Source organism: Panulirus ornatus, chromosome 9 (genome assembly GCF_036320965.1).
Source record: "Panulirus ornatus isolate Po-2019 chromosome 9, ASM3632096v1, whole genome shotgun sequence".
In the NCBI taxonomy this organism is placed as follows: domain Eukaryota; kingdom Metazoa; phylum Arthropoda; class Malacostraca; order Decapoda; family Palinuridae; genus Panulirus; species Panulirus ornatus.
Window position 1 is genome coordinate 43672883 of NC_092232.1, and position 15574 is coordinate 43688456.

General features: G+C 41.3%; 1 protein-coding gene across 5 annotated transcripts in view; it reads left to right on the plus strand.

Moving 5' to 3' along the window:
- The window catches only part of LOC139750374 (uncharacterized), a 195136-nt gene that overhangs the window by 148429 nt on the left and 31133 nt on the right, over positions 1–15574 (plus strand). For all 5 annotated transcript variants that reach the window (XM_071665097.1, XM_071665101.1, XM_071665098.1 and 2 more), the window contains one exon: positions 10492–10947. In XM_071665097.1, the coding sequence (XP_071521198.1) occupies positions 10492–10947 (456 nt within the window). The remainder of the gene's footprint in view (positions 1–10491; positions 10948–15574) is intronic.

Genomic DNA, 15574 nt, shown 5'->3' on the forward strand with positions numbered 1-15574 from the left:
CCTTTGTTGTGTTTTCCTAGCGCTACCTCGCACACATGGGGGGGGGGATGGTATTCCATGTGTGGTGAGGTGGCGATGGGAATGAATAAAGGCAGACAATGTGAATTGTGTGCATGGGTATATATGTATGTGTCTGTGTGTGTATATATATGTGTACATTGAGATGAATAGGTATGTATATTTGCGTGTGTGGACGTGTATGTATATACATGTGTATGGGGATGGGTTGGGCCATTTCTTTCGTCTCTTTCCTTGCGTTACCTCGCAAACGTGGGAGACAGCGACAAAGAAAAATAAAAAATAATAATCTATCTTTGATGAATCCCTTGAGTTGGTAAAGAAATCATTTTATAGAGTAAAACCCAAACTTTTCCTTGATACAAAGAATCTTTTAGTTCTCCCTTTTAGTGATAAATTTACATTACTTCCCAGGTTGCTTAAATCCTTTAATGTAAATGTAGCCCTCAGCAATAGCAATACTATAAAGAATATCATAATCACAAACTCACCAGAGAATTCTGCAGGCTATTTACAGTATCCTGTGATATGTTTTATGTTGGGCAGACTGGTAAGGATCTTTACATTAGACTTAAACAAAATGAATATAGTACAAGAACCGAATGCTTTATTTAATCATGTTAGAAAGTATGACCTTTGTATTGACTAGAGTGCTGCTAATTCAGTTATTGATTGTAACTTTTTTACCCTGAGACATATTGAATCTTCTGCCATTAGATACACAGTGTGTACCTCTAGTGCCTGTTCCCTCTGGAAACTCCCATCAAGGGATGGCCATGGCAAGAGTTTTCACATGTCCCTCTCCTTACATGCCTCCCTCGCATACACCATTCTATGCATTCTTCCACTATTTCTCTCCTAGTATTTCTCCACCTTATTTGCCCATTTCACAGGTGGTCTTCCACTCCCACCAACCCCTATAATTGTATTGTCATACATATAAATGAATCTTCTGTTCTTAAATTCACAGTCTATATCTCTGATGCCCATTTCCTGTAGGAACTCCCATCAAGGGGTGGCCATGGCAAAAGGGTCTTCACTTATCCCTGTCTTTACATGCCTCCCTTTCATACATCATTCCATGCATTCTTCCATTATTTATCTCCCTCTGGTATTCCTCCACCTTATTTGACCATGTTACAGGTGGTCTTCCACTCCCACCAACCCCTTTAATTGTACTATCATACACTCCCAGTCTTGCATTCTTTCCACATGCCCAAACCACCTCAAAGTATTACAGTTCACCCATTCTGCCACCCCACAGTTCACTCCCTTCGCATTCCCAACCATACCACATCTCTCATAAACGCTTTCATTTCTTTCTTCATTCCATCTAGTCTTATCACATGCTCTTCTCAAATAGCTCATTTCAACAGCTTGGATTCTTGACCTCTGTGACTCATTCCATGTCCATGTTTTGGTCGCATAGGTCAAGGTTGAGAGGACTATGCTGTCCCTTAATCATCTCTTCACTTCCATACGTACACTTCTACCCTTCATTATTCTGTTAAGGGACCCAATGTTTCCTCTACCCTGTACTGTTCTCTCCTTTATCTCTCCTTCCATATCACTACACTTACCCAAGACAGCTCCTAGATACTTAAATTTTTTCACTTCTTTCAATCTTTTTCCCCCCATATCCACAGCACAGTTTAGTACACTTTCTTCTTTCATCTAGATGGTTTCACAAAGTCTCTACTTTCACTCTTGTTTTCTTTCAAGCACCATTACTTTCCTTTTACTCACAATTACCTTCAGTCGTCTATGCTTACACACATCATAGAATGCACAACCTTCTGCAACTCCTCTTCACACTTGGCAAACAGCAGAGTATTATCTACAAACAGGCTTGCCACTGGCCATCATATCTCACCGCCACACTCCATCTCTTCACCGCTTTTCCCTAGTTATGCATTCATCTTTCTTATCACTGCATCCATATATATATATATATATATATATATATATATATATATATATATATATATATATATATATATATATATGAAAGCCGGCAAGGCAGCAGGTTTGGATGGTATTGCAGTGGAATTTATTAAAAAAGGGGGTGACTGTATTGTTGACTGGTTGGTAAGGTTATTTAATGTATGTATGACTCACGGTGAGGTGCCTGAGGATTAGCGGAATGCGTTCATAGTGCCATTGTACAAAGGCAAAGGGGATAAGAGTGAGTGCTCAAATTACAGAGCTATAAGTTTGTTGAGTATTCCTGGTAAATTATATGGGAGGGTATTGATTGAGAGGGTGAAGGCATGTACAGAGCATCAGATTGGGGAAGAGCAGTGTGGTTTCAGAAGTGGTAGAGGATGTGTGGATCAGGTGTTTGCTTTGAAGAATGTATGTGAGAAATACTTAGAAAAGCAAATGGATTTGTATGTAGCATTTATGGATCTGGAGAAGGCATATGATAGAGTTGATAGAGATGCTCTGTGGAAGGTATTAAGAATATATGGTGTGGGAGGCAAGTTGTTAGAAGCAGTGAAAAGTTTTTATCGAGGATGTAAGGCATGTGTACGTGTAGGAAGAGAGGAAAGTGATTGGTTCTCATTGAATGTAGGCTTGCGGCAGGGGTGTGTGATGTCTCCATGGTTGTTTAATTTGTTTATGGATGGGGTTGTTAGGGAGGTGAATGCAAGAGTTTTGGAAAGAGGGGCAAGTATGAAGTCTGTTGGGGATGAGAGAGCTTGGGAAGTGAGTCAGTTGTTGTTCGCTGATGATACAGCGCTGGTGGCTGATTCATGTGAGAAACTGCAGAAGCTGGTGACTGAGTTTGGTAAAGTGTGTGAAAGAAGAAAGTTAAGAGTAAATGTGAATAAGAGCAAGGTTATTAGGTACAGTAGGGTTGAGGGTCAAGTAAATTGGGAGGTGAGTTTGAATAGAGAAAAACTGGAGGAAGTGAAGTGTTTTAGATATCTGGGAGTGGATCTGGCAGCGGATGGAACCATGGAAGCGGAAGTGGATCATAGGGTGGGGGAGGGGGCGAAAATTCTGGGAGCCTTGAAGAATGTGTGGAAGTCGAGAACATTATCTCGGAAAGCAAAAATGGATATGTTTGAAGGAATAGTGGTTCCAACAATGTTGTATGGTTGCGAGGCGTGGGCTATGGATAGAGTTGTGCGCAGGAGGATGGATGTGCTGGAAATGAGATGTTTGAGGACAATGTGTGGTGTGAGGTGGTTTGATCGAGTAAGTAACGTAAGGGTAAGAGAGATGTGTGGAAATAAAAAGAGCGTGGTTGAGAGAGCAGAAGAGGGTGTTTTGAAATGGTTTGGGCACATGGAGAGAATGAGTGAGGAAAGATTGACCAAGAGGATATATGTGTCGGAGGTGGAGGGAACGAGGAGAAGAGGGAGACCAAATTGGAGGTGGAAAGATGGAGTGAAAAAGATTTTGTGTGATCGGGGCCTGAACATGCAGGAGGGTGAAAGGAGGGCATGGAATAGAGTGAATTGGAGCGATGTGGTATACCGGGGTTGACGTGCTGTCAGTGGATTGAATCAGGGCATGTGAAGCGTCTGGGGTAAACCATGGAAAGCTGTGTAGGTATGTATATTTGCGTGTGTGGACGTATGTATATACATGTGTATGGGGGTGGGTTGGGCCATTTCTTTCGTCTGTTTCCTTGCGCTACCTCGCAAACGCGGGAGACAGCGGCAAAAAAAAAAAATATATATATATATATATATATATATGGTGTGGGAGGCAAGTTGTTAGAAGCAGTGAAAAGTTTTTATCGAGGATGTAAGGTATGTGTACGTGTAGGAAGAGAGGAAAGTGATTGGTTCTCAGTGAATGTAAGTTTGCGGCAGGGGTGTGTGATGTCTCCATGGTTGTTTAATTTGTTTATGGATGGGGTTGTTAGGGAGGTGAATGCAAGAGTTTTGGAAAGAGGGGCAAGTATGAAGTCTGTTGGGGATGAGAGAGCTTGGGAAGTGAGTCAGTTGTTGTTCGCTGATGATACAGCGCTGGTGGCTGATTCATGTGAGAAACTGCAGAAGCTGGTGACTGAGTTTGGTAAAGTGTGTGAAAGAAGAAAGTTAAAGAGTAAATGTGAATAAGAGCAAGGTTATTAGGTACAGTAGGGTTGAGGGTCAATTCAATTGGGAGGTGAGTTTGAATGGAGAAAAACTGGAGGAAGTGAAGTGTTTTAGATATCTGGGAGTGGATCTGGCAGCGGATGGAACCATGGAAGCGGAAGTGGATCATAGGGTGGGGGAGGGGGTGAAAATTCTGGGAGCCTTGAAGAATGTGTGGAAGTCGAGAACATTATCTCGGAAAGCAAAAATGGGAATGTTTGAAGGAATAGTGGTTCCAACAATGTTGTATGGTTGCGAGGCGTGGACTATGGATAGAGTTGTGCACAGGAGGATGGATGTGCTGGAAATGAGATGTTTGAGGACAATGTGTGGTGTGAGGTGGTTTGATCGAGTAAGTAACGTAAGGGTAAGAGAGATGTGTGGAAATAAAAAGAGCGTGGTTGAGAGAGCAGAAGAGGGTGTTTTGAAATGGTTTGGTCACATGGAGAGAATGAGTGAGGAAAGATTGACCAAGAGGATATATGTGTCGGAGGTGGAGGGAACGAGGAGAAGAGGGAGACCAAATTGGAGGTGGAAAGATGGAGTGAAAAAGATTTTGTGTGATCGGGGCCTGAACATGTAGGAGGGTGAAAGGAGGGCAAAGAATAGAGTGAATTGGAGCGATGTGGTATACCGGGGTTGACGTGCTGTCAGTGGATTGAATCAAGGCATGTGTATGGGGGGTGGGTTGGGCCATTTCTTTCGTCTGTTTCCTTGCGCTACCTCGCAAACGCGGGAGACAGCGACAAAGCAAAAGAGGGAACAGAGAAGGGGCCCAGGTGAGGATATTCCCTCAAGGGCCCAGTCCTCTGTTCTCAACGCTACCTCGCTAATGCGGGAAATGGCGAATAGTATGAAAGAAAAGAAGAAATATATATATATATATATATATATATATATATATATATATATATATATTATATATATATATATATATATATATATATTTTTTTTTTTTTTTTTCTTTATTATACTTTGTCGCTGTCTCCTGCGTTTGCGAGGTAGCGCAAGGAAACAGACGAAAGAAATGGCCCAACCCCCCCCATACACATGTATATACCTACGTCCACACACGCAAATATACATACCTACACAGCTTTCCATGGTTTACCCCAGACGCTTCACATGCCCTGCTTCAATCCACTGACAGCACGTCAACCCCGGTATACCACATCGCTCCAATTCACTCTATTCCTTGCCCTCCTTTCACCCTCCTGCATGTTCAGGCCCCGATCACACAAAATCTTTTTCACTCCATCTTTCCACCTCCAATTTGGTCTCCCTCTTCTCCTTGTTCCCTCTACCTCCGACACATATATCCTCTTGGTCAATCTTTCCTCACTCATCCTCTCCATGTGCCCAAACCACTTCAAAACACCCTCTTCTGCTCTCTCAACCACGCTCTTTTTATTTCCACACATCTCTCTTACCCTTACGTTACTCACTCGATCAAACCACCTCACACCACACATTGTCCTCAAACATCTCATTTCCAGCACATCCATCCTCCTGCGCACAACTCTATCCATAGCCCACGCCTCGCAACCATACAACATTGTTGGAACCACGATTCCTTCAAACATACCCATTTTTGCTTTCCGAGATAATGTTCTCGACTTCCACACATTCTTCAAGGCCCCCAGGATTTTCGCCCCCTCCCCCACCCTATGATCCACTTCCGCTTCCATGGTTCCATCCGCTGCCAGATCCACTCCCAGATATCTAAAACACTTCACTTCCTCCAGTTTTTCTCCATTCAAACTCACCTCCCAATTGACTTGACCCTCAACCCTACTGTACCTAATAACCTTGCTCTTATTCACATTTACTCTTAACTTTCTTCTTCCACACACTTTTCCAAACTCAGTCACCAGCTTCTGCAGTTTCTCACATGAATCAGCCACCAGCGCTGTATCATCAGCGAACAACAACTGACTCACTTCCCAAGCTCTCTCATCCCCAACAGACTTCATACTTGCTCCTCTTTCCAAAACTCTTGCATTTACCTCCCTAACAACCCCATCCATAAACAAATTAAACAACCATGGAGACATCACACACCCCTGCCGCAAACCTACATTCACTGAGAACCAATCACTTTCCTCTCTTCCTACACGTACACATGCCTTACATCCTCGATAAAAACTTTTCACTGCTTCTAACAACTTTCCTCCCACACCATATATTCTTAATACCTTCCACAGAGCGTCTCTATCAACTCTATCATATGCCTTCTCCAGATCCATAAATGCTACATACAAATCCATTTGCTTTTCTAAGTATTTCTCACATACATTCTTCAAAGCAAACACCTGATCCACACATCCTCTACCACTTCTGAAACCACACTGCTCTTCCCCAATCTGATGCTCTGTACATGCCTTCACCCTCTCAATCAATACCCTCCCATATAATTTACCAGGAATACTCAACAAACTTATAGCTCTGTAATTTGAGCACTCACTCTTATCCCCTTTGCCTTTGTACAATGGCACTATGCACGCATTCCGCCAATCCTCAGGCACCTCACCATGAGTCATACATACATTAAATAACCTTACCAACCAGTCAACAATACAGTCACCCCCTTTTTTAATAAATTCCACTGCAATACCATCCAAACCTGCTGCCTTGCCGGCTTTCATCTTCCGCAAAGCTTTCACTACCTCTTCTCTGTTTACCAAATCATTTTCCCTAACCCTCTCACTTTGCACACCACCTCGACCAAAACACCCTATATCTGCCACTCTATCATCAAACACATTCAACAAACCTTCAAAATACTCACTCCATCTCCTTCTCACATCACCACTACTTGTTATCACCTCCCCAGTTGCGCCCTTCACTGAAGTTCCCATTTGCTCCCTTGTCTTACGTACTTTATTTACCTCCTTCCAGAACATCTTTTTATTCTCCCTAAAATTTAATGATACTCTCTCACCCCAACTCTCATTTGGTTCTCAGTGAATGTAGGTTTGCGGCAGGGGTGTGTGATGTCTCCATGGTTGTTTAATTTGTTTATGGATGGGGTTGTTAGGGAGGTAAATGCAAGAGTTTTGGAAAGAGGGGCAAGTATGAAGTCTGTTGGGGATGAGAGAGCTTGGGAAGTGAGTCAGTTGTTGTTCCCTGATGATACAGCGCTGGTGGCTGATTCATGTGAGAAACTGCAGAAGCTGGTGACTGAGTTTGGTAAAGTGTGTGGAAGAAGAAAGTTAAGAGTAAATGTGAATAAGAGCAAGGTTATTAGGTACAGTAGGGTTGAGGGTCAAGTCAATTGGGAGGTGAGTTTGAATGGAGAAAAACTGGAGGAAGTGAAGTGTTTTAGATATCTGGGAGTGGATCTGGCAGTGGATGGAACCATGGAAGCGGAAGTGGATCATAGGGTGGGGGAGGGGGCGAAAATTCTGGGAGCCTTGAAGAATGTGTGGAAGTCGAGAACATTATCTCGGAAAGCAAAAATGGGTATGTTTGAAGGAATAGTGGTTCCAACAATGTTGTATGGTTGCGAGGCGTGGGTTATGGATAGAGTTGTGCGCAGGAGGATGGATGTGCTGGAAATGAGATGTTTGAGGACAATGTGTGGTGTGAGGTGGTTTCATCGAGTGAGTAACGTAAGGGTAAGAGAGATGTGTGGAAATAAAAAGAGCGTGGTTGAGAGAGCAGAAGAGGGTGTTTTGAAGTGGTTTGGGCACATGGAGAGAATGAGTGAGGAAAGATTGACCAAGAGGATATATGTGTCGGAGGTGGAGGGAATGAGGAGAAGAGGGAGACCAAATTGGAGGTGGAAAGATGGAGTGAAAAAGATTTTGTGTGATCGGGGCCTGAACATGCAGGAGGGTGAAAGGAGGGCAAGGAATAGAGTGAATTGGAGCGATGTGGTATACCGGGGTTGACGTGCTGTCAGTGGATTGAATCAAGGCATGTAAAGTGTCTGGGGTAAACCATGGAAAGCTGTGTAGGTATGTATATTTGCGTGTGTGTACGTATGTATATACATATGTATGGGGGGGGGTTGGGCCATTTCTTTCGTCTGTTTCCTTGCGCTACCTCGCAAACGCAGGAGACAGCGACAAAGTATAAAAAAAAAAATATATATATATATATATATATATATATATATATATATATATATATATATATATATATATATATATATATATATCAAAAAGCCATGGTGACATCACACAGCCCAGCCTGACACCTGTATGTATCCCAAAACTTTCGCTGAGCTCTCCATTTGCTCTTCTATAGAAGGCTTTCACACCATCCAACACTTGTCCCTCTATACCATATATCATTAATGCATCCCATAAAGCATTCTGCTCGACTCTGTTATATGCTTTCTTCAGATCAATAAAAGCTATGTACAGTTTCTTACCTTTCACTAAATACTTTTCCACAGTCATCTTTGCTACATAAATCTGAGCCATACATCCCCTATCTTTCCTGTAACCCCCTAGCTCTTCTTTTATTCTGCATTCAGTTACTTCCATCACTCTGTCAGTTAATATTCTTGCATACTCTTCCTGGGATATTTAAGACTTATTCCTCTATAATTGCTACATACATCCTTAGCACCTTTTCCTCTGAATAAAGGAACAATGATAGCTTTCACCCAATCCTCAGGCACAACCTTCTTTCTCCATACTGAATTACATGTAAGATGCATCCACTGTATCACAATTTCTCCTCCATGCTTCAGCATTTCAGCTGTAATCCCATCCACACCAGGTGCCTTTCCTGCCTTCAGCCTCATTATTGACCTTGCTTCCCTCTTTACTACAGGCCCTTGCACTTGCATCCCCTTCCTTCCATCTTTCATACCCATGCATGTAACAACTGCTGCCTTCCCTTCTTCCACATTCACCAGTTCTTCAAAAATACTCTTTCTATCTTCCTTTTACTTCCTCCTTTTGATTCAGCAACTCCCCTACTGTACTTTTCACGTCAACATTTCCACCCTTACATCCACCCCTTTCTTTTTTCATCTCCTTCCAGTATAGTTTCTTATCCCAAAACTTTCTACTTAACGTCTTTTCAAAATCTTCATCTCCTTCACTTACATATTTTGTATTCTTCCCTCCCCTTTACTGAGCTTCAACTGGTACATTCTTATTGATTAATCTACAGTATGCCTTTTTTCTCTTTCACAGCATTTATAATCTCTTCTGTCCACCATGCATTACAAAGAATTATAACATTAATGTTAGTGAAGGTCTATACAAACATGATAGCTTTGTTGTAGGCAAAATTTGTAAACAGTTCCCTTTCCTGTGCACTTAATGATAATTTTTTGATGGGCATAATGCCAGACTCAAACACTACCAACACAAACACCACCCCCTGTTAACACGTGTTTACCAGTGGGGGTCTTAACTACGTCTCTCCTTGTATTTCAACTAACTGTTCCGCATCTATCTCATTATTGTATCTCCCCAGACTATGTGATTATGTCACAAAAGTGCATTTGGGAACTTATCATGTTTCATTTTCCTTGTGGTTATATGCATATACTAGATCACGCACACCACTGTGACCTTTTGCACGTGTGTGTATGTGTGTGTGTGTGTGTGTGTGTGTATCAGTGCACATGCACACACATACCAGTAAGTGTATTGCAAGTGACATTAATTAGTAGTTGGCAAGCAGCTAACAAGGGAGGTGTATTACCAGTACTTTCTGCCTGGGTGTCGGGAGGTTTAGTGATACTTGCATAGTGAGCCAGCACTTCAGTGGTTGTTAAGTTGCACTCCTCTGTCCCAGGTAGCTGTTTTTTTTCTGCTTCACCCTCATCTGCACTATTGGCATTCTGTCCAGAAACACATTCTCTCCTTTTACATAACGTTTGACAACTTTTAACTCACATTGCTCATTCTTCGTAACCCTAGTTATCCTGCGGAGCAGAATGCGCTAACCTTGCCTTTGGTTAAAATGTTAAGAGCAGTAAATAGAAGTAGTTGTTAGGATCAGCAGGCCGGAGCTTCAGGAAGAAGTAGTCTGTAGGAACATTAGGTAGGAGCCTCTTTAAGCACTGCTAGAGTTGCCTTCTGCCAGTGGCCTGTTAAGGGTGAGGCACTTAAGGCAAAGAAATGACACTGGAGTTCACTAGTTATGGAGAGACTATTGCTGTTGCCTCCCCCTTGAAGGAGTTCTAGTAGGGATCAGGTGTCAGAGAATTTGATAGATAGATAGATATTGACAGTGGACATATGACATTTGGATGTGTCACTCATCGCCTCTGGATTCAGCAAAGGAATTAGATTGCTTTCAGTTTATCTTTTATGCAGTTTGTCTCATTGTTATTCCCAAGTCTTTATTTGTACATGCTCTCTGCTTTAGTTGTAGTTAACAAATGTTAACTTTTTGCTGTATTTTACAGGATAATGCTGTAAAGGCAATATCATCTCTGCCTGTAAACTACAGTTTGCTTAGAGTGGTTCATTTCAAAGTGACAAATACTTCTAATGTGACTAAGAAACAGGATGAAGCAGTGGCCAAACCCAAGTCATCAGGTTCATCCCTTGAATGGCTTACAAGGAACTCAGATCCTCCGCCAACTAGCAGAGCTGATGGACCAACTGTTTCATTGGTTTCCAGTAGTCCACCAAAGCCAATGCAGAGAAATCCTCATAGGAGTCCTTCAAGGGAGAAAATGCCTCTGACAAGAGTGAACTGGATGAGTCCCCAGCATAGTTTCAACAGTTTAAGGAGGCACAAGCTATGCATGGGAGAAAATTCCAAAGAAACTACCTCACATGTGAGATCTACCGAGGAAGTGATGACACTGCAAGAAGAACTGGACTTCCAGATGGCTGTTCATCTCACATTTTGCAAGGTTTGGAATTTTAGTTAAAAAGTGATGGCATGCTTTGGTTTTAGTGGTTGGTGTGTGTATAGTTAAATTAAGGAAAATTTTATTCATAACTGTGAGGAGAGTTTAGGACTAAACCTTATATTTATTGAATTAGAGTATGGGATAAAGAGATTATTACACCTAAAAAGTAAAATCAGTACCAGAGTTATGTGTATACAGTCAGTTTGGAAATTTTGATTGATGTCTTTTTTGTTTTAACAGTGCCTATAAATCTTCCACACATAAGAAAGAAACTTTATGGTTTTCTTTAGGTTACACATCAGATATAGAAAGCATGTAGAATTTTATTTGTGTAACCCAAATTTTTGAAATATCATTAACTCTGCCCTTGAAAAACTGGATAATGGTAAAATGAGAATAGATAGATTATGATTTTCCCTCATACAAGTACAGATATTGTAAAAAGAACGTGAAATCATTTGATGATATTGGGCATGTAGAAGTCTTTGAGGAACTCTTAATATTTACTCTATGTTAACTTATTTCCTGAAAATTGTTTTGTTTACCATGCTAGCTTAAATGGTTTTCATTGAAAAATGGTCTGTTTAAAGTCCAGCATTTTCTCACTAAGATTTAATTGATAAGATATATACAGAGATCTCCCGGAGTATGCTTTCCCATGTCAGTTGAGTATCTCAAAATAAACTTTCTGAAACGTTTTGTGCGATCAAAACTCCGAAATTTCGAGGAAAAGTATGTTTTTCGACCATGGAGGGTAGTGAGCTTGCTAACAGATGGTATTCTTGTTTTTATCTAGATCATGGGTAACCAAACTATGCCCCGTGGGCTACATCAGGCCCCACCAAGCAATTTCATTAGGTCCACGAGTGCTTAGCAGTATTTATTCATAAGTGTGAGTTGTAAGTAAATGTAATTTATGATGATTTGCATATATGCAATAAACAAAGAATAGGATAATACAAACCAAGTTTTACTCTTACTTTTGATTCAGTTACATTAACTCACTTGGTAGTATCAGAATAATCTGTAGTTTGTATCATGTACATTGCTCTTTTCAAGAAAGTATCAGTTCAAACCGTGTTATTTGTGTGTTCAGATTCAGCACTCACCACCAAGCCTGATTCTGCAACTATGTTGTCCATCAGTTACCTATGAAAAGGGTAAACAAGTGGTTGTGTGCTGCTTTTCATACATAGTGTGTTATTTATCTTATATCTTTTTTATTATACTTTGTCGCTGTCTGCCGCGTTAGCGAGGTAGCGCAAGGAAACAGACGAAAGAATGGCCCATCCCACCCACATACACATGTATATACATAAACGCCCACACATGCACATATGGATACCTATACATTCCAACGTATACATACATATACATTCACAGACATATACATATATACATGCACATATTCATACATGCTGCCTTCATCCATTCCTGCTGCCACCCCGCCACACATGAAATGACTCCCTCCCCTTCCCCACATGTGCACAAGGTAGTGCTAGGAAAAGACAACAAAGGCCACATTTGTCCCCACTCAGACTCTAGCTATCATGTGCAATGTAATGTAACCACAGCTCCCCTTTCACATCTAGGCCATACAGAACTTTCCATGGTTTTATTTGTTACATTTGTTATATTGTTATTTGTTATATTATTATACTATTGATATTGATTTCAATACACTTTATGGGGCTGTCTGTTATAAAGAAGAGGAAGGTAGATAGTAAATGCCGACAGTTTGGAAATGATTGAACTGAAAAATACTTTTTGTTAGTTTCTAGGATAAACCAGTATGCTCAGTATGTTTGGAATCTATTGCAGTGATGAAAGAATACAAAATTTGCTGTCACTGTACATCAAAACATACCAAAAAGTATAATGAAATTAAAGGACAACTAGGAAAAGACATATTAGCTTTGATGATGGACAGAAAGAATTATGCACCAAAGTTGATGCAAATGCTGAATGTAGCACAGAATGAGTTATACTGTCAGTGAATATATTGTTGAATGAATTGCAGCAAAAATTTTGTCCAGAAAAGAAATGGCTTTTTTTGCCCTTGACATATCCAAGGCTTTTGACAGGATGTGACATCGGGGGTCTCATCTCAAAGCTCCTCTCTTTTGGCTTCCCTCCCTCACTTTGATCCTCCATTTCTAGCTTCCTCTCTGGCCGATGTATCTCTGTGGTTGTTGATGGATCAGCCTCCCCCTTTTCTCCATCAACAGTGGTGTCCCTCAAGGTTCTGTCATGTCCCCTACACTTTTTCTCCTTTTTTCAACATTTTCCTCCCCTCCACAAATGATCCAATGCACTCATATGCTGATGACTCAACAGTATTCATCCACATCCTTCAGTTCTGCTTCCTCTTTTCCCACTGGACCTGCATCTCGTCTTGATACAGCTTCCTCAATAAACTCAGACTTGGATAGGATATTTCCGTGGGGTACACACAATCTTGTTAAGTTTAATGCCTCCAAGACCCACTTTCTACCCATCTCTGTATCAAAAATGCCTCACAACTCTTGCCTCTCCTTTGACACTTCTGTAATTCCACCTTTGACTCAATGAACATACTTGGCATGACTGTAGCATCCACTCTTTCTTGGAAACCCCACATTATGGGTGTCCTGTTTAGATGTCGATACTTCTCTTCAGAACAGTTGCTCCGTTTATACAAGGGATTAATTCATCCATGTATGGAGTCCTGTTCTCACTTTTTAGGGTGGATCTGTCTCTGCATCCTTACTTGACAGAGTTGAGTTGAACGCAGTCTGTCTTACAAACTATCCCAGGCTAACTTCCAGACTTGACACCCTTGCCCTATGCTGCAATGTTGGTTCACTTTCCCTCTTGTTACAAATCCTACTGGGAAGGACCATCAATTATTTTTGTTGCACACACTGGATAATGCTATCTTAATGTTATGGGCTGAAAACAAACACCCGGGTTAAATCTACATATAATACATGAAATGAGAATACAAGATAACAAAGCTTATTAATCGGGTACATACACTTTCGTTAACTCTTAACATTCAATATTCCACATTCTACGTTCCAGGTAAAATTTCAGACCAGGAGATCTCTTTCTTTTATGACAAGTTGACTTTAAAAGCATAATGGAAGACGCTTATTTGTTGGACAATTCTATGACAAGTTATGATACATTGTTACGCTCAGATCTGACATGACACAGTATAACATCTTACAATCTAGGGCTGCAGTGGCTAGGGGGTTCGCGACAAGGAAAGCCTACATTACCTTTCTGGGCACGGGTCTGCTGAAGGAATCTGCTCCTAGACTATCGTGTGAGCTTTTTTTATCGGAAGGAACAGCCAAGCGTGAACAGCTTGCCATGCCTTGCACCCGCCACCTACAGCTACAATAGGTCAGAATGGCCACATTTATTCTTGATTGGTCGTGAGACTGATTGTCACTCCCTCATCCTAATGTGATTGGCTGGAGGATGCCTAAGGTCTAGCCCTCATACTGTCTAACAGGCCCAGCCCTGCATCTCTGATGACTTAAACAGGATGGGTGGGTGAACTTTCCCAGGCATGACCTCATGGCTGACCCCGGGCCACTTGACCATGGGACCTGAGAAGTAATTAGCAGGTGGTTGTGAGAAGCTTGGTTGTGAGAAGCAATGCTAATCTTGGCCACCTGACTTTAGGTGTTTGAGATCACAGGTACATGTGGGACCAGTCGAGGAATCTCTTGGGACCTCCCAGGTCACCACATGGCTTACCTAAGCATACAGATTCCCTATCATAGACACTACGAACAGGTAGGTTCGTGATAACAAACGCACAGGTTCTTAACACTTTTTTATAGGTATTGATTTGGTTTTTGCTTCCATGAGTTGGCTGCTTGTGTGTCCACACCATTAACTAGACCATGCAATACTTGGCAAGCTGCTGCATCACATGATTATTGTGTGGCCAGCAGCACCTCAAGGTTGAGCTGTTTTGATACCTGCTTCTTTCCCTGCACATCAGAGCTTTGGAACTCTTTACCCTCTCATGTCTTTCCCAATAACTATGAACTGGCCCATTACAAAAAACAGGCTTTTTCACTTTTCCAAAAATTCAAAAATACTTTGTTTTTTCTTTTTCCTTTTCATAATCCTCTCCATATTTCAGTTAAGGCCAGGCCTTGATGTGGACTTTTGTCCATGACTGGAGCCTTCAGCTTAAAGAGAAATAATAATAGTCTCTTGAAGGAATGATGACATTGCATACAATATGAAGAAACAAAAAGTGGACAGGATGAATAAATTTGAGCCCTATTCTATGTGTATGGGTGAATCTATGGACACTGTGGTTCTGCTTAGCTTGCCATTTTTACATGTGGCACAGCTTCAGATTTTGAAGTAACTGAAGAACTCTTGGAACTAGCTACCATGATGGTGTTCAGTGAAGTGATGGATATATTACTTAAACACAATTTGAAGTTAGAGACTCACTGGTACAACAGCAGATGGAGCTTCAGCCATGGTTAGGTTGAATAAAGGTGCTGCTGTGAGACTTCTAGTCAGATGAAAGAAAGATGGATGTAACTCTTAAGATTGTTGTTTTGCACTGCATTGTTCACTAAGTAGACTTGTGCCAAAAGAATCAGAATGA